Source organism: Castanea sativa, chromosome 9 (assembly GCF_040712315.1).
Source record: "Castanea sativa cultivar Marrone di Chiusa Pesio chromosome 9, ASM4071231v1".
NCBI classification, from domain to species: Eukaryota; Viridiplantae; Streptophyta; class Magnoliopsida; order Fagales; family Fagaceae; genus Castanea; species Castanea sativa.
The window spans coordinates 44,644,924-44,665,192 of record NC_134021.1 but is presented as its reverse complement, the minus strand read 5'-3'; the positions used below and the strand labels follow the sequence as shown (position 1 = coordinate 44,665,192).

Below are 20,269 nucleotides of genomic sequence, written 5' to 3'. Positions count from 1 at the left end.
CGGCTAAAAATAGCAAATTAACCATTACTTTCCAACTATATAGTTAGTACACCCGATTGGCTAACTTCTTATATAGTTTTCCAATAACAATGTCTTTTTTTTTTTTTTCTTTTTTTCTATTTTTAAGTGAATTTATTGCTTTGTTGGTAAAGGACAGTATAGAACAAGATGCATATATGGTTTTGAAAAAGAAAAAGAAACCAAAAAAAAATAATTAAGAGTCTGTTACGTGTGTTTAATCAACAGTTTTTTTGAAAATATATGTAGGTGAAAAAGTGTGTAGAAATACTTGTAATGTTGTTTAAAAACTGAAAAAATATATTTAAGTTGATGTACCAAATATGCTCTAAATATTTGAAAATGAGTTCTCTATACAATCTAGATGGAATTAAGAAATTCTTCCAAAAAAAAGAAGATAGAATTAAGAAAATGAAAGTAATTACACTTCCTGAGAGAATGATACTCTACCCAAAATTTAAGGAAAAAAAAAATACATTACATGCATATATTATTCTATAATATTTTTACAAATTGTTAATATGGTTAATTTTAAATGGTTCTCATATGGGTCCACCACTATGATCACTGTCTTACTTATTTACTAATTATCATCCATCACATTAGTAATTTATAAAATAGTTTATAGTTTTAGGATTTTCCTTTTTACTAAACTATGTTAAATTTAAATTAATGTAAATTGTAAAATATATAAGGTAAAACATAATATATATATATATATTCAAATTATTAATAGCTTAGATATTTTAAGAGCTGTTTGGCAGCTGAGATTTAACATATTTTAACACATTTAAAACAACTTTACACACAATTCAATACATTTTTTCACCCACACGTATATCAAAAACACTTAAACAACATTACTTAAACTAATTAACCAAATAGGCCCTAGTAACTTACTCTTTAAAACATATACCTGAATCCATTTATGAAGTAAGTAGCAAGGCAACAAATTTTTTTATAAATAATTTTACCTTTTTTATTTTTATAAATAGATACAAAGTTGTACGAAGGAATATAAAGATTGTTTCAAATTGTTACAATTTTTAAAATCTTCACATGTAATCTTAGCATTAGCAAGCCTTAGTAAAATATGAAGATTTTATATATTCACATAACTTGAAAGCATCCTCTCTCTTTTTTCTTTTTTCTTTTTTAAATCAGGAAATCGTCCATATAATTTTAATAGCTTTCTCAAATTTTATTCTATCCATAGAAAAACATACAACCTAAATTTGTTGACTTAGAAATACAAGTATCCTAGAGTGTCCATAATTATAGTCAAGTTTCATTACAATCTGTATTTTTTTAGTCTATCTTATGAAATTCTCAATTCATGATAGTTCTGAAAGGTAACACTATACAATTCAAATTGGGTTGGGTTGATGAGTTCATTGGTTTAGCTGATTTTATACTTAATAAAAATAGTTTTTTATTCAATTATTATTATTTTTAATAGATAAAATAATAGGATTAAAATTTTGTGTCCATTTCATGATGATTATTAAAAAATAATTAAAGGGTAGCTATATAATTAACGAAGCTATAATAAAAATAAGAATAGGCTTTTGAGGTGGGTTGGGATATACACATGCAATATTTGTTTGGGATCAACTTATTTTGTTGAAATTGAAAATTTTTTGCTGAAAGCATTGTAGATAAAGGTAAATAAAAGTTAGTTAAAATAATATAATTAAACCCATAAATAATACCAAAAAATACAATAAAGTTCATAAATAATAACAAAAATTACCTAAGTAATAAAATAGACAGACTTTTTACTCTGGGTGCCAAACACAAACTACGTTTACTTTTCTCCTTGAAAATAATTAGCAAAGAAGAAGTAGTTCAAGAGGCCCAAACTTTGTCACATTGAGGTCCATTTGTTACTACAGGCTAAACCTGTTGCGGTAGCCCACGTGTTCTTAATTGGGCTGATTTCAAATTTCTTTCACAGCCCCTGAGCCCTAATAAGACACCTCCAATGTTTTGGTCTGCTCCTTTCTTTCTTTCACAGCCCCTAAGCCCTAATAAGACACCTCCTATGTTTTGGTCTGCTCCTTTCTTTCTTTCTTACTTGGGAAATCCCCCTACGGCCTTTTTGATTTTCATAAGAGTGAAGAGTGGAAATAACCTAACCATTTAATCCATTAGGCTTAGATATGTAGCCTGCTAGGAAAAGTGATGGGACATTCTAATTATGGTTTTTGAGCAAGCATTGGAGTCATCTTCAAGAGTTAATGGTAGGTTACTAGTAAAATTCTCATGGTTAAAAAAGAAATCTAGAGATCAATCATCACCTACACCAAAAACCAATTGGTTTCTTGACCTGATGATTGTGAAACGAATGCCATCGCCATAGATTAAAACTCTATCAACCAAAAAAAAAACTTTAAGAGTTAACACAGCAACAAGATAATAAAAATAAAAATAAAACTGGAAAGGTCTGGTGTCAAAATTTAGAGTGATCCATGTGCTTTCAGAACATTGCAACTATTCCAAAATGATCAATGACCCATCTCACATCAGGATTGATTGAAGCAGTTCATTTAGCAAATATTGTTAGTGTTAGAGCATTAGTGATTGATGCAAGCATTTCATTTAACAAATGTTGTTAGTGTTAGTATTTGTATTCGGTTTCTAAAAAATATCTCATTTTACCATTTTAAAAACTACTTTATCTATTATACCATATCATTTTATAATACACCTAACATCCCAACTTTTATTTTACCATACAACACATTAAAAATAATATAAACATAATAAAAATAGTAAATAAAAATATATCTCACTTCTCTCTCTAATCTCTGTTTCTCCTACTCTCTCTCAACCACCCACCATTGCCACCGTCGAGCAACCTAACCCAGTCACACCACCCAAAAAAAGAAATAATTTAGCAAATTCTCATTTTCAATCAAACCAACCGATTTACCAAAAAGAGCTAACCTGCCTTGGGATTCTAGTGCCAACATTAAAGATGAAATTGAAATCACCAAAAATTGAAAGTAAAGAAGAACATAACAAGAACAAAGAGCATGCACTTGATAACCTCACTGCTAGGTTTATGGCTACCCAACCCCAAAATATTGTACACAAAAATCTTAGCTAAAGCCTATGTTTTAAAAACGGGACCGGACCGGCTAGTTTGACCAGTTCAACCGAGAACCAGCCTTCAATTTGGTCCGGTTATGGGAAAAAACCGAAAATGACTTAAAAATCGAAAAAATTCAAAAATCGGTCGGTTTAAATGGAAAATTGGGAACCGGTGTGGTTGAATTGGTTATGACCGGTTGGGTTGAAAACTTAAAACTACACCGTTTTTTGACTTTTTTTTTTCCAGCCTAAAACTACGTCATTTTGGGCAGGAACCTAAAAACATAATATTTAAGTTTATTATGTTAAGGATGATTGTTTTGTAATGTTATTATATTAAATTCTTTAAAAAGATGTTCATAAAAAAAAAATTCTTTAAAAAGATGTTATATATTGTATTTTTTTTAAGGAAACATATTTATTACTATTGTTTTGTTAGTTTTAGTATATTAAAAAATTATTAATTATTTATATAATTTAAATAAATAATAATTAAATGATTTATGACGACACCGGTTCGACCATCGGGTCCGACTAGAAAACCGGTAATTAGTTCATTTTCTAGTTCTTTCATCGTACCGGTTTTTAAAACCTTGGTTAAAGCCTTTGATCAAACCCACATGAAAAACACCATGACCCACGGCCCACCACACCAAACACCAAAGCCACCATCAAAACTCAGCCCCAGACCCACAACCTAGGCCGACCACGCCGCCACCACCCACTAACCTAAAACCCAATCCCACAACCAGAGAAAATCCAAGCAACCCACACCGATCCACGTCGCCACCTTCAACCAGAGAGAGAGTGTGAGAAGAGACTTGGACGAGAGAGAGAAGTAAGTTAGGGAGAGAAAAAGAATGAGATGCTTTGGGTAATATAAAAGAATATTTTATTATTTCAATTGAGCTACAATACCATCATAAATTTAGGATGGCACTATAGCTCAATCGTAAATTTTTTTACAAATACAACACCAGGTAATGCATCATTTTAGTAGTTTGATGCTAAGATTTAGCATATCCAAAGTTTTACAACTCCATATATTGATGCTCTTATGCTAGCTTTGGCTTTTATTGTGTCGTTGCTTTTATTGTTCCATCAACGTCAAGTGTAACAATTGGTTGTCTAATAATATGGACCTATATTCTATAATATTAACACAATTTTTTTTATAGAGTTTCAATCTATGGCATTCGCTTCTGATGACTACGCTATTTATCATTAAATCAAGATACTAATTAGTTTTTGTTGTAGGCGAAAATTGAACCCAGATATTTTATTTAATCATCAAATATTTTGTTAGTTGAGCTAACTAAAACCTATGTTAACACAATATTATATTAATTACTGATCTTTTGAGCTAGGTAGGACATCTTATTATAACAAGTTATCTTTGGCAATCTGAAACTTGTTTAAGCAGTATTTTCACAGTTTTCCTAATTATCTAGACACTTACACCATGCAATGTCATGTAGGGATGGACTTGTAAATTGGGTCATGACTCTTGAGGATTGAATTAGGAGATAATACCTATTTAGCATGTGTACGCCTAACCTATATATGGCATATAGTGGATGCATTCTCCATGCTCAAAGGGAAGCAAAATGATACACAGTATAAATTACCTATTTAATCATTTAAGTATTATTATTCTAGTGAGACGTACGTGATCTCTGTACCGATGAGAGTATGAGATTCTAACACAAATTCTTAACCCAAGTTCTTTTTTTCATGGGGGCATTGACCAAGACAGGTGTAGAAAGCTTCAAAATTATATGTTATGCATTTGGTTAGTTGTATAGACTATAGAGATTGAAGAAATATCAAACAACTGTCTTTGGGCCGACAATATATATTCTCTTCAAACATCTGATCGAACTCCTTATCATTCTTTTCCTTGCAGTCTTGCACTTTTATTGGCATAGTTTCATTCTCTAAGTCTATGATTTTCTTGTAGTTCTTTTTTCTTTACAAGCCACATGTACAGCATTGCAGCGCATATTTTGCTTGGATTATTAATAATATATGCTACTCTAACCATGACCAAGATTTCCTTTCCCATGTGATCTTATGCTTTCTTTGTCACTTGTTTAGTATTTTTTTTTTTTTGAACTTATATATATACAACATCTTATTGTCATTATTCTTGGTGAAAATGAAGACCATGTTAGTTTTCATTTTCCATTTGTGCAGTGCTATTGCCAACAAGGATATACTGTCTAGGCAGGCAAGTTACATGCTTGCATCTTGATGGTTATTTTTTTATCAGAACAATTATTCAACTATAATTCAGTCCTTATGATTCTAATTGTCATGGAATTTAACCAGATCAATGAAAACATCAAATGAACGAGACTAGGTATATTACAGTACAAATTATTCCTTGTTTTTTAAAGTTATTCCTTCTAATAATTGAATGCTAAATATGTTTCTTAATTAGCACTAATTATTCAAACATATAATGTATTTTTACACTGTACAGTGTTCCATTAATTTACAATCACCCATTTTTTAAATAATTTAAATTATAGGGTTTTATTTAGCTCAATTAGTAAAGTTTGTAGTACCAAATAAAGAATTTGGGTTCAAATCTCACCTACACAAAAAAATAAACCAGTTTTTTTTTTTTTTTTGAGAAAGAAAAAAAAAAAAAAAAACCGGTTTGTGTCTTGGATTAATGATAAATAACAATTATTATATAGTGGACACCATAAGTTCAATTATATTGTATCTTAAAATAAAAGTAAGAAAAGTGAGTTCTAGTTAGCTCAACTGGTAAAGTCTCTGATGGTTGAATAAGAGATCTGAGATTCAATCCCCGCCTACACCAAAAACTGATTGGTGTATTGGTCTAATGACAAAAATCGCTCATCAGGAACTGACGTTATAGGTTGAAACTCTCTCAAAAATAAATAAATAAATAAAAGAAAGAGATAACTTGAAGAATTTTAGAATTTGCTTACTTAATTGGTTCCCAACTATTTCAAAATCCCATGTTTGTTACTATAGTCTTAAGAAAGTTAAGGAAGAAATATCATAACTTGATTGATATAATTTAGATTCATTGGAAACGTGTACCGCACTTTAGTGAGTCATTCCCCCCCCCCCCCCCCTTCTTCTTCTTCTTCTTCTTCTTCTTCTTTAATCTTTAAACATCACTCTTTACTTCTTTTTTAATCTTTTGGGTAAGATTTAGGTGCCAAATTTCCATTTTTTCCCCTAAGAAACAGTTGTTCCAAATTTCTAATATTGATTTGTTTATAGAAGATAATTTGGGTTTGTGATAGAGACAAGATATATCTTGTCTTTAATATTTTCCTTTTTATGGTAGAATTTGCTCTTGAGTTATGTGTAATGAGTTTAATAATTATGTATGTAAATTTTATCAGCTTAAATTTGCAATTGTTTGTTATTGGTTGATTAAGATGTTGTGCTTGAAGGAATACTTGAATAGGTGAAGTGAAAGCCATACCATAGAGGAATTATTAATTAAAATTAAAATTTTAATAATTTCTCAAAGTAATTGTTTAATCATTTTCTTAAAGATTAAGAGATGATAATGCATGAATTTTATTTCGTGAAAGATATCTTCAAGCATAACTTTGATGGGAGTGCTAAATTCTTCATTTAATATATTTTGTTCATCTTTATAGCAAATTAAATAATCTTTATATATTCATTTGAGTTTAGAAATATTATAATTTGTTAAATATGAAAATTTTATATGCAATAAATAAATAAACATATTATAAGCGCGCAATTGTACCCAGACCCAAAAGTAGGTGATGGGCTCAGGCCCACTGAGCCTTATACAATTAAATTTGTAGAGTATGGATTTGAAACCTAAGTTCAAGATGTTGGAAGTTCAATTAACAAGCTAGAGTGCCACAATCTGTGCAAATAATAAATAGGTATGACAAAAAGACCTACTCGGACGCAAGCCAACAACGATTTGTATAAATATTCTCTTTCTATGCCAAAGTTTACAATTCTTATTCTTTTTTAGCTAAGAGGTCGGTCCCCTTCTCTTTCCTCTCTCGTTTCCTTATATACTTCTTCTCATTCACTGATTTATTCACGTGTCATATTAATCTTCCCCCTTAGACATGTGTCCCATCCACCACCTTCTTAAAGTCTTCAAATAATGGCAGGAAAGTTGAATTCTACTGTTCAGAGGTCATTTCCCCATTAATGCGGCCAAGGAGGTAGATGCAGGGCATTTAATGTGGTGGTAGCAGTTTTTTCCTCAGATATTTCTCATACATCCTTGCTTCCAAAGGGTACTTGGGTCACCCCTTTACCCATAAGTTTTTCCAAAATCCTGCCTCTAACCTAGTTAGCAAGTCTCAAGGTCATTGCCGAGCCTGTCCGAGGAGACACTCCTTCTCGGACAACTTCTCGGACCTCTACAGTGCGGACTGACTTGTGAGCCTAGAGATCTTAATCAAAACAAACTGGTATCAGCCAATCAGGCCCAAATCCCAAATGCTCATTCAAGAGCTTTTACCCCCCCTCCCCCACACATATCTATATATATATATATATATATATATATATATATATAAATTATGACTAACATATGAATACATAATTCAACCAAGTGCAAATTCTTTTTTTTTTTTTTAATTTTTTATACAAGATAGAATTTCTATTTTAGTCTAATCTAAGTATATAAATGTATAAAGCTCCCTTTTGAAGACTGGAATCTCGACTCATGTCCCCCACATCCTACAAGCACTTATATACTTGTGGAGTGACCACTGCACCAAGGGTGCGCGGTAGTAACCAAGTGCAAATTCTTAACAACACCAACTATGTAAAATATTTTGTATGTAATAAAAACTCTTCAAACTCCTATTATATCTTTCTATTGGAGGTAAATTTTGAAAATCTAGTTATTAAATTACATGAATTTTATGTTGTTAACACATATGTTAAATTTCATTTAAATCGGATATATTTACTATTTAATCAATAAACTTTTTTTTATGCATAATTTTAGATTATAAAAACTTAAAATTCAAACATATAATTGATGATAAAATTATTAATTTTTGATAACCTTGAAATTTTGCAAGTATATAAGATATTCTTAAAATTTTGCTGACCTTGCAGTCATGACTATCCATTAATTTTCCAGAATGGTTGATGCACAACGATCAACAACGTTCACCCACAAAAATCGTTAGTAATTATTTTCCAGTATTAATAAATGTTGTGGTGGAAAAGTGGATATTGGATAAGGCGATAAGCATTGCTAGCTATTTCAATTTCTATTTTTCCTGCACCGACGGCCAACATACATACCCTGACTTGAGTCTCGAGAACCTCCACACACACACACACACACTCCCGTAACCATAAAAATCTCTCGTTTTTTTACCAGTTTTCATTTTAACGTTCTCCTCTCAGCGCCACAACCACCACCGTCAACTTCCTTTCCATTCCAGATTCCACTACCTCGAGAAAATGGCTGAAATTGGCTACGGCATCGTAGAAAAGGTCTTGGAGCAGCTTGGATCCCGTGCTCTCCAAGAGATTAGCTCGGCATGGGGAGTCCGAAGTGATCTGAAAAAGCTTGAGCTCACTCTGTCAGCCATTAAAGCCGTAATCAAAGATGCTCAGCAGAAGCAAGCAAGTGACGAGAGACTGAAGATTTGGCTAGGGGAGCTCAAAGATGTCCTTATTGATGCCGAGAATGTGCTAGATGAATTTCAGTACCGACTTCTGCAAAAGAAAGTGATGAAGACATACGGGAGCACTAGAGAAAAGGTGAGTCATTTCTTTTCAAGCTCTAATGCACTTGCAGTCCGTTTTGCTATGGCACATAAAATCAAGGGTATTAGGGAGAGTTTAGATGCTATTGATGCTGTTAAGAACACCTTCAATCTTGCTCAAGGACTTGAAGATAAGAAGATAAGTATGAAGGAGAGGAGGGAGACCCACTCCTTTATTCTTCCTGAGAATATCGTCGGTAGAGATGATGACAAAGAAAATATCGTACGTCTTTTGATGCAGCCAAATGCTGGCAGAAATGTCGGTGTAATTCCTATAGTTGGGATGGGAGGTTTGGGGAAAACCACACTTGCCAAGTTAGGATACAACGATGACCGGGTTGTTAGCTATTTTCAATTGAGGATGTGGGTACGTGTGTCTGAGAATTTTGATCTTAAAAGATTAATAACAGAAATTATTAAATATGAAATTGGTACGATCAATGGGAGTTTGAGTCTTAATCAATGGCAAGAAAAATTGAGGGAATTTTTAAAAGATAAGAAATATCTTCTTGTTTTGGATGACGTTTGGAATGAAGATCGTAATAAATGGATTGAATTGAAAAACTTGTTAAACGGCGGTTCCAGTGGCAGTAAAATTATAGTGACAACGCGAAATGGCTTGGTTGCCACTATTATGGGCACAGGTGATATATACAATTTAAATGTTCTATCCACAAAGGATTGTATGTCTTTATTTGTGGAATTGGCATTCAAGGAACAAGAAGAAAAAAATAAAAATCCAAACCTCTTAGAAATTGGAGAAGAAATTGTCAGAAAATGTAAAGGAGTTTCATTGGCTGTGAGTACTTTAGCCAACATGCTTTATTCAAAAGTTGATGAAGATGAGTGGAAACGAGTGAAAAATAATGATATGTGGCTTTTAAAACAAGGGGTTGATGACATCTTACCTATATTGCAACTCAGTTATAATCAATTACCATTTCACTTGAAACGGTGTTTTGTCTATTGCTCTCTTTTTCCAAAGGATTATGAATTCAGAAGTGTTGAATTGATTCAAATTTGGATGGCACATGGACTTCTTCAATCATCAACCGATGAAAATCAACAGTTGGAAGATGTTGGTGACTTGTATATCAAGGAGTTGTTGTCAAGATCTTTCTTTCAAGATGCTCAAGAAGAAATTTTTTGTTATACCTTTAAAATGCATGATCTTTACCATGATCTTGCACTCTCAATTGCCAAAGGTGAATGTTCAGTAGTGACCAAGGAGTCCACTTTTTTTGCAGAAGTTTCTTGGTTGTCTTTTTTAAATAGTGCCAATGGCCAAGAAGTTACAATACAATCAGAGAAGTTGAGCAAAGTTCAAACAATTATTTTCCAAATTGAACAATCCGTGTCCTTAGTTGAAGCATGCATCTCAAGATTTAAGTACTTACGGATGATTAATTTAAAAGGTTCGTCTTTTGAGGTGTTGTCAAGTTCTGTTGGTTCTTTAAAGCATTTGAGATTTTTTGACCTATCAGGTAATGACATGATCAAGCAAATTCCTAATTCCATTTGCAAGCTACACAATTTACAGACTTTAATACTTGATTGCAAAAATCTTGAACGGTTGCCCAAAGGTATAAGGAACATGATTAGCCTTAGGTTTTTGGTGATTACAAGTAATCAAGAATGCTTGTTGGAGAAGGCAATGGGCTGCTTGAATTCTCTACGAGTTTTGTTTATTGCTAGATGTGAGAATCTCAAGTGTCTGTTTGAAGGGAACAGGCACCTCAACCTCATCAATCTTCGAACATTGACTATTGCACACTGTCCAAGTTTGACCTCTTTGTCCCTCAATATCAAAGATCTAACTGCCCTAGAGATCTTGATCATTGTGGATTGTAAAGAGCTTAATTTGATGGAGGAAGAAGGCAGTCATAATCTCGAGTTGAGCCTTCGAAAACTAGTGATTAGAGGCTTACCTAAGTTGGAGGTTTTGCCACAGTGGCTCAAACGATCTGCAAACACTTTACAGATGCTAGAGGTTGGAGATTGTGAAAATTTCACCACTTTTCCTGAGTGGCTGCCATGTCTGAAATCACTTCAGCAACTTGGGATTGACAATTGCAGTAAGTTGTTGTCTCTCCCTGAGGGGATACAAGGTCTCACTAAACTAACACGATTGAATATTACAGTGTGTCCTGATTTGATTAGAAAATGCAAAGAAGATTGGTTAAAGATTGCTCATGTACCAAAGGTTCGTCTTGGTGATGCTCGTTTGGAAGACCAGGTACTGGCACGAAAACTAAAATGAGCACAATAAGGTTTTACATATTTAATTTTCTTTTGTGCGCACACATTTTTCCTAAATTTATTCTCATCTTATATGTTTATCATACAGCTTAAGATAAGATATTCCTATGGTTGGCACAACAAATTTTGGAGGACTAGCTGGCGAGAACGAGAAGAAATACTACGTATAGCTACACTTGAATCACAAGAAGCATTGCACTTTCATGAATCAAAGCAGGGCCTTTATGGGTGGCATGGAATCTCCTAATCTTTTGGGAGGTTAAAACACCAGAACTGCTCATGGGGTTGGAGGCAGATTTTGAAGATTAGAGGGACTGTAAGAGGTTTTTTTTTTTTTTTTTTTTTTTTCAAATGGAGGGTTGGTGATGGTAGCAAAATACGCATATAATATGACAATTGGCACCCTCAAGGAGTTCTTAGTTTTAAATTTGATGTTCGGGCAATTTTTGCAGCTAGTTGTTACCCATCTGCTAAGGTGTCTAGGGTTCTTGCAAATGGGCAATAGCAATGGAGATCTCCCAGATCACTGGACCAAAAACATCTGCATCAAGATTGTCAGTTAGTACAGCTTTATGGGGAAGAAACTCTGGTTTGGACTCCTACTACCAATGGCTTGCAAAACTGCCTGGGAGGCTATTAGATATGGGAGTGCTGAGGTTAATTGGGACAAGCTGGTTTGGGATGCAGCTATTATTCCTTGGAGTTAAAGCTAAATATAACCCATTGGATTAAGTCAGAGCTTTTGAGCAGTTTGTACTGCTGGTTTGGTGCTTTGGTGGCTGCTTAGATGTTTTGGGTTGTTTCTAGTTGATTAAGCTGATTTACATTGTCTTTGTGCTGTTTGCTTTGTGTTGAGTTTTTTTTGTTAGTGACTAGTGTGTCTGGCTGTTTCATTGTGCAGCTGCTCTGCTGCATGTTTTCGGGTCTATCCTGATCATTGTACGCTGCCTTGTTTTTTTTTTTTTTGGCTGGTGACTTTGTAGTTTTGATCTGTATTGCTATATATATGTTTTTTTTTTATAGTTTTTGTTGACTTTATTCCCTGTAAAATTTGATTGTAACTCATGTTCAATTATTTGTATTTTTGGGCTTTATGTGTAATCGGGTTGGGCTTTAGCGTTCAAGACAATGCTGCTGAAGAAGCAATTCACACAATAACAGTTGAGGGCTTATCAGCTAGGGGGAATATTTATCACATTGTTCAGCTTACGATTACTGGAAAATGATACTGGAAGACCGGGAGGTTAAGGGTTTAAAACTTAAACTTTTAAGCGAGTTAACTATCTAATGGTTTTTGAAGAATGTCTATTTTTTAAGTGCATTTATGGCCTGTTTGGATGTTAAAAAAAGGAGGGGGAGTAGAGTAGAGGGAAGGGGAGTAATTCAATTACCTTGTTTGAGAGTTTTTTAAGGAAGGAGGGGGAGGGGTTTGGAGGGGTTTGAAGGGGTTTCAACTACTTCCAACCCCCTCATTTTTAATTCCCTCAAATTGGAGAGATTTGGAGGGAGAGTAGAGCACATAAAATTATTGATAAAGTAAATTACCTAATTTACCCTTATTATATTTATAAAATTACAATGTTAAAAACAAGGGGAAGGGCTAATTACTCTCTTCCCCCTTACTAATTATAAAAACATCCAAACAATGTGGAGGGTAATCATTCTTCTCTACTCTCGTCCCCACTACTCCCCTCCTCTCTACTTCCCTCTACTCTCCTCCTTCTCTAAACTCCCAAACAGGCCATTATTGCTTGGTTGATAAAGGCCTAAAGCGAGTAGGGAACAGGATGCATATGGTTTTGAATATATTTATATATTAAATAATTAAGTTGGGTCTTGTTCGATTTAAAAAAAATTAAATAAATGGGTAATTACTAATTATACTCGTATTCTTTGAGATTTATAAAAATGACACTTCATCCCAAATTTGAAAAGAAAAAACACTTAATTTTCTTTGAGTTTTAAAAAAAATTACACTTTTCCCATTTTATTTATATTAATAACTTGATATTCTAAATTTCTATAAACTTCTTTATACCAAAGTTTAACTATAATTAGTAAAAATATAACTGATAAAGCTAGAATTTAAAAGCAAATTTTCTTTCACAGGAACCGCAACCTCCTACGTACGTATTGGTCTGTTCATATCTTTCTTCGATCATTTCTCCTTTTTTTTTTTTTCTTACTAAGAGGAAATCTATTAAGTTGTGTTTGAATGCAACATTTAGATTTTCATTAGTCCCTTTTTCCCATTAGGCATTTACGCTTAGATATCTAGCCTGCTGGGAAAAGTGATGGGAAATTCTAGTTTTTTTTTTTTTTTATAGAAGAATTCTAGTTATTGTTTGTGAGCAAACATTTGAATCAACTTCAATTAGCAAAGAGTAATGTTGTGGGGGGTCAAAACTCCTGAATAAATATTTGGGCTTTGGGTTTGATTGGTTGGTACTAGTCTGTTTTTGATCATAGCCTCCAGGTCCACAAGTCAGTCTGCACTGTAAAAGTTCGAGGAGTTGTCCGAAGAGGAATGTCTCCTCGGACGGGCCTAGCGGTGACCCTGGGACTTGCTGAAGGGGTTAAAGGCAGAATTTTGGAAAAACTGATGGGTAAGAGGGTGATCCAAGCACCCTCTAGAAGTAAGGACGTGAGAGAAATATCTAAGAAAAAGGCTGCTGCCTCCACATTAAAGACCCTGCATCTACTTCCCTGATCGCATTAATGGGGAAGTGACCTATGAACAGGAGGATTCAGCCTCCCTGCTATTATTTGAAGACTTCAAGAAGGTGGTGGATGTGACAAGTATCTAGGGGGAAGATTGGTATGACACGTGGATGAACCAGTGAATGAGAAGTATATAAGGAAACGAGAGAGAAAAGAGAAAGGGGATCGAGACTTTCCATTGAGAGTAAGCAGGAACCAAGAGTTGTAAACTTTGGTACAGAAAGAGAGTATATGTATACAAATTGTCATTGGCTTACGTCCGAGGAGGTTTCTTTGTTGTACTCGTTCACCACTTGCATAGATTGTGGCACTCTAGCTTGCTAATCAAACTTCTAACATCCCGAACCTAGATTTCAAATTCATACTCTACAAATCTTATTGCATAAGGCTCATTGGGCCTGAGCCCAACACTTGATTTTGGGTCCAGGTACAATTGTGCACTTACAAATGTTATAGTCACAAATTATTTTACAATATTTTGTATTATTTTACAATATTTTTACAAAATATTGATATGACCAACCTCTATTAGTTTTCATCTAAACCTACTATTTATATCACTTTTTTATTTATCAATAATTATTTACCAATAATCACTTACCACATTAGCAGTTTGTAAATTTTTTTGTAAAATAGTTTTTTATCTCTAACATTATTTATTAGCAAGAGTAATGCTATAATCACAAATTATTTTACAACATTTTTACATAATGTTGATGTAGTCAATCTCTTATTGCTTTTCATCTAGACTCACCATTTATATTACTTTTTCATTTACCAATAATCACTTATCACATTAACAGTTTATAACAATTTTTTGTAAAATAATTTGTATCTCTAGTATTATTCATTAGCAAGAGTAATGTTATAGCCACAAATTATTTTACAACATTTTTACAAAATGTTGATGTGATAACCTCTTATTAGTTTTCATCTAGGCCTACCATTTATATCATTTTTTCATTTATCAATAATCACCTACTACATTAGTAGTTTGTAAAAAAATTTATAAAATAGTTCGTATCTCTAACATCATTCATTAGCAAGAGTGATGCTATAGTCACAAATTATTTTACAACATTTTTACAAAATATTGATGTGGTCAACCTCTTATTGATTTTAATTCATCTAAGCCAACCATTTATATCATTTTTTTATTTACCAATAATTACTTATCACCTTAGCAGTTTGTAAAAAAAATTTATAAAATAGTTTGTATCTCTAGCATTATTCATTAGCAAGAGTAATTCTATAGTCACAAATTATTTTATAACATTTTTACAAAATGTTGATGTAGCCAACCTCTTATTGGTTTTCATCTAGGCCAACCATTTATATTACTTTTTCATTTACCAATAATTATTTACCACATTAGCAGTTTGTAAATTTTTTTGTAAAACAGTTTACATCTCTAACATTATTCATTAGCAAGATTAATGCTTTTAGCCATTTGTTGTGCCGTAGTTTTATAGTTCCATTAAAGTCTTTTTTTTTTTTTTTTGGGTTGAGAAATACACACACGCACACATATATATAAGGGAAGGGAGATGAGATAAATGAATACACTTACACGCCAACACCAAAACTGTATGCTATATATTGTTCCATTAAAGTCAATTGTAACCTGATTCATTAGATTGTGTCTAATAATATGGACCCTATATTCTATAATATTAACACAATATTGTATTAATTACTGGTCTATTGAGCTGGGAAGGAAATCTTATTATAACAAGTAGAAGTAGTTAAATATCTTTGGCAATCTGCAACTTGTTTAAGCAGTATTAGTTTTCACAATTTTCCCAATTATCTAGACACTTACACCATGCAATGTCATGTAGAGCTGGACTTGTTAAATTGGGTCATGACTATTCAGGATTGGATTAGGAGATGATACCTACTTTGCATGTGTAAACCAAACCTAGGGCATAGATTGGATGCATTCTCTATTCTCAAAGTAATTGGAGGAAAGCAAACAACAGAAAATGAAACATAGAATAAATTACCAATTATCACAAAAACTTACTATGTTAATTTAATCATTTAACAATTATTATTCTAGATGATTGTATGAGATTCTAACGCAACTTCTATTTTTCGGAGGCCATTGACCAGGACAGGTGTATAAAGCTTAAAAAATTATATGTTTATATATGCATTAGGTTAGCTGTATAGACTATAGAGATTGAAGAAATATCAATCAACTGTCTTTGGGCCGACAATGCATATTTTCTTCAAATATCTTATCGAACTCATTTTCTTTCTTTTCCTTGCAGTCTTGCACTTTTATTGGCATAGTTACATTCTCTATGATTTTCTTCTAGTTCTTTTTTCTTCACAAGCCTCACAGCATTGCAGCGCATATCTTTCTTGGATTAATAATGATATATGCTACTCTAACCATGACCAAGATTTCCTTTCCCATGTGCTCTTATGCTTTCTTTGTCGCTTGTTTAGTATTTTTTTTATTTTTAAACTTATATATATACAACATCTTATTGTCATTATTCTTGGTGAAAAAGAAGACCAAGTTAGTTTTCATTTTCCATTTGTGCAGTGCTATTGCCAACAAGGATGCACTGTCTAGGCGGGCAAGTTACTAAATATATTCACCAATATTGAAACCCACCACATTGATCTCCACCACACCGATCAGCAAACCCATTACCCGTGGCATCAAATCCAATACTAAAATCCACCAACCCACAACCAAAACCGACCCATGACTGAAACCCACTCACAACAACAACTACAAAGAGAAACCCACTCACGACGGAACATACACCTGAATACATTTATGAGGTAGGTAGTAAGGTAACAATTTTTTTTAAAAAAAATTACCTAAATATTTATAATAAAAAATACAAAGTTGTACAAAGGAATATAAAGATTGTTTCAAATTGTTACAATTTTAAAAATCTGTACATGTAATCTTAGCATTAGCAATCCTTGGTAAAATATGAAGATTTTATATATTCACATAACTTGAAAGCATCATTTATTATTATTATTATTATTAGCAAATCATTCATATTATTTGAATAGCTTTCTCAAATTTTACACTATCTATAAATATTGGGACTGTGAAGATGGACTTTACCAAAATGGAAAAAGAATAACTCTTTTTTTTTAAGAAGCGGAAAGAGAATAACTCGTAAGTCATAGCATACTTTTTTTTTTTTTTTTGGTGGAAAAAAACATACAAACTAAATCTGTTGACTTAAAAATAAAAGTATCCTACTGTGTCCAACAAATAATTATGAAAAATGCTAGAGACACAAATTTTTTTACAAATTATTGATGTAGCGAGTGGTTATTGATAAAAAAAAAAATGATATTAGTAGTAGGTCAAAATGAGAATCAGTAAGAAATTCGCCACAACAACAGTCTGTAAAAATGAATTAAAATAGTTTGTCTATAGTATTACTCAATAAGTATCGTCAAGTTTCACTACATTTGGTATTTCTTGAGTCCCTCTTAAGAAACTCTCAATTTAACACTGTACAAATTGAATTGGGTTGGGTTAACTCTGGGTTAGCTAATTTTAGACTTAATAAAAATAGTTTTTTATTCAATTATTATTATTTTTAATAGATATAATATGATTAAAATTTTGTGTCCATTTCATGATGATTATTAAAAAATAATTAAAGGGTAATTATATAATTAAGGGAGCTATAATAAAAATAAGAATAGGTTTTTTGAGGTGGGTTGGGACTTGGGATACACACCTGCAACACCGCATTTACTTTTCTCCTTGAAATTAAATTAACAAAGAAAAAGTAGTTCAAGAGGCCCAAACTTTGTCACCTTGAGGTCCATTTGATACTACAGGCTAAACCCGTTGCGGTAGCCCGCAATTTCTTAATTGGGCTGATTTCAATCTTCTTTCACAGCCCCTGAGCCCTAATAAGACACCGTCGATGGTTTGATCTGCTCCTTCCTTTTTTCTTCTTACTTAGGAAATCCCTCTACGGCCTTTTGATTTTCATAAGAGTGAAGAGTGACGTAACCCTTTAATCCATTAGGCTTCTCAAAAAAAAAAAGATAAACGTAAATGCACTTTTAGTCATTACATTTTGACGTTTTTTCATTTTAATTCCTACATTTTATTTTTATCACTTTTAGTCCTTAAACCAATTTACGCATTTCATTTTGGTCATTTTCGTCAGTTAACTGACGAAAATAACTGAGTTGACAACCGGAAATATTAAAATATTATTAAAAATGTCATATCAGCATCTATTTTTTTTTAAAATAATTTGTCAATTTTAATTAAATAAAAAACAGAAATAAAATAAAAAATCACTAAAATTAAGATAAAAAAACTCTCTCTGGTGTTTTTCTTCTCTCTCTCTCTCTCATTCGTGTCTCACTCTCTCAAATTTTCTCATTCTCTTCTCTCTCTCTCTCTCTCATCCGTGTCTCATTCTCATTCTCATTAAAAACAACATAAATTTAGATCATATTCATCTTTTACAGTAACACAAACCCAGAAACCCAAACCCACTTCGGAATCTTCAACCCAAACCGTATCCACTACAAAGCACAGTAAGCCTCATTCACACCTTACAATTCTCACCCACAACCCCCAAAGATTCCAACTTTGAACACACAGCTCCATGGTACAAAACAAAAAACTTCACCAAACTATAAACCTCAACATTATAGCTTCAAGTCCCAACTCACAAAAAAGCTTTTGGCTTTCTGCTTTGCTTGCAACTCACAAAAGTCAAAACCAAGAAAACCCAGAAACCAAAAACACTTAAATATGCCACCAAGAGACCAGAGTTCAGCTTCAATGCACTAAAGGCTTCACTACAAGCACATATCCCAATTCAAAACAAACCCAGAAGAGAGCTAAACACAATGGGTTCTTTTTCTCTTAATCTCTAACTTTCTCTCACTCCAAACCCGATTCTCTCTCTCTCTCTCTCTCTCTCTCTCTTGATGGTTTGATTGGGTGGTGGTGGTGGTGGGATTGATCGAATGATGGTGGTGGCTGGGTATTTTTGGGTTTGAGTGTTTGAGATTTTTTGTTTGGGTTGGATGTATGTTTGGATTGATTTGGTGCTTTGTGGCTTTGGGATTTGATGATTTTGCTAGGGTTTGAAAAAATGGAGGCTTTGAGATTTATGATTTTTTTAAGCTAAATTTTTTGGGTTTTTTGTGTTTGTTTCCCAAGAAAATTTCTGAGTTTATGGCTTGCTGGAATTTGGTTTGTTTGCTAGGGAAGAACATGAAGTTCGTGCTCTAAGGAAAGAAGAACATGAAGTCCGTCCTAGTCTCGATCTCGGCCTACGTCTTGGTCTCTATCTCGGCCTCCGTCTTGGTCTCGATCTTGGCCTTCGTCCTGATCTCGGCCTCCATCTTGGCCACAATGGAGCTCGCCAGTCTCGGCCTTCGTCCCGGTCTTGGCCACAATGGAGCTCGCCGATCTCGATCACCGTCTTGGTTTGGGTTTGTTGACTGATCGGTGGGGTGGTGGTGGCTTGATTGTGTCAGTCATTGGTGGTGGGATCTGGGTTTGAATGTGTTGATCTGGGTTTGTTATGATTGGTTTCTTGATATGGGTTTAATCTGGGTTTGTTACCTGGGTTTATAGGTTTGATTTGCTGAGAATTCGGTGTTGATTCGTTGGGTTTGATGATCTCCGAGGTGTTGAATTTGGGTTTTTTCTTCTTCTTTTCATTTGTGTCCTAGTGATCTGGGTATGAGTTCTTGGGGTGACTGGTTTGTGTTCTTGTGATGTGTTTGAGTTCTTGGTTGCTGGGTTTGATTTGGGAAGAAGATGAAGAACATGCTGTAAAATGAGAACAATCTTAATACATGAATTTTAGTTTTTAATTTTTATTATTTAGTTAAAATTAATAAATTAAATTTTTTTAATTTATATGCTGATGTGTTAAGGTGATGTGGCATTTTTATAATATTTTAATTCTTCCAGCTGCCACCTCAGCAATTTCCATCGGTTGACTGACGAAAATGACCAAAATGGAACACGTTAATTGAATTAGGGACTAAAAGTGGTAAAATTAAAATGTAGGGACTAAAATAAAAAAATGCCAAAATATAGGAATTAAAAGTGCATTTACGCCAAAAAGATATGTAGCCTGCTGGGAAAAGTGATGGGCCATTCTAATTATGGTTTTTGAGCAAGCATTGGAATCAAATTCAAGACATAATTGTGGTTTCAGTTACTCAGCTAGTAAAAATTTATATAATTGAAAAGATCTGAAGTTCAATTCTCATTTACATTAAAATCAATTAGTGTCTTGATCTAATAATAAAGATCACAACCATCAAAAGTTGACGCCGTATGTTGAAGCTCTATAATTAAAAAAAAAATTAAAAAAGTCAAGAGTTAACAAGCAGGAAGATAATAAAAAATACCG

At 33.1% G+C, this 20,269-nt stretch overlaps 1 protein-coding gene across 2 annotated transcripts; it reads left to right on the top strand.

Annotated features, from left to right (window-relative positions):
• The first annotated feature begins 8,409 nt into the window (after window positions 1–8,409).
• On the top strand, window positions 8,410–12,192 carry LOC142611010 (putative disease resistance protein RGA1). Of its 2 annotated transcripts, XR_012839937.1 has the most exons (3): window positions 8,429–11,130; window positions 11,242–11,469; window positions 11,606–12,192. XR_012839937.1 is itself a non-coding variant. In XM_075783002.1 (2 exons), exons 1-2 carry the CDS (start codon window positions 8,587–8,589, stop codon window positions 11,398–11,400), a joined length of 2,703 nt encoding a protein of 900 aa, XP_075639117.1. In that variant the 5' UTR covers window positions 8,410–8,586; the 3' UTR covers window positions 11,401–12,192. The 2 variants fall into 2 exon arrangements, 1 of the variants encoding a protein (XP_075639117.1); XM_075783002.1 differs by having other exon boundaries at window positions 8,410–11,130; window positions 11,242–12,192.
• Window positions 12,193–20,269: the final 8,077 nt, after the last annotated feature.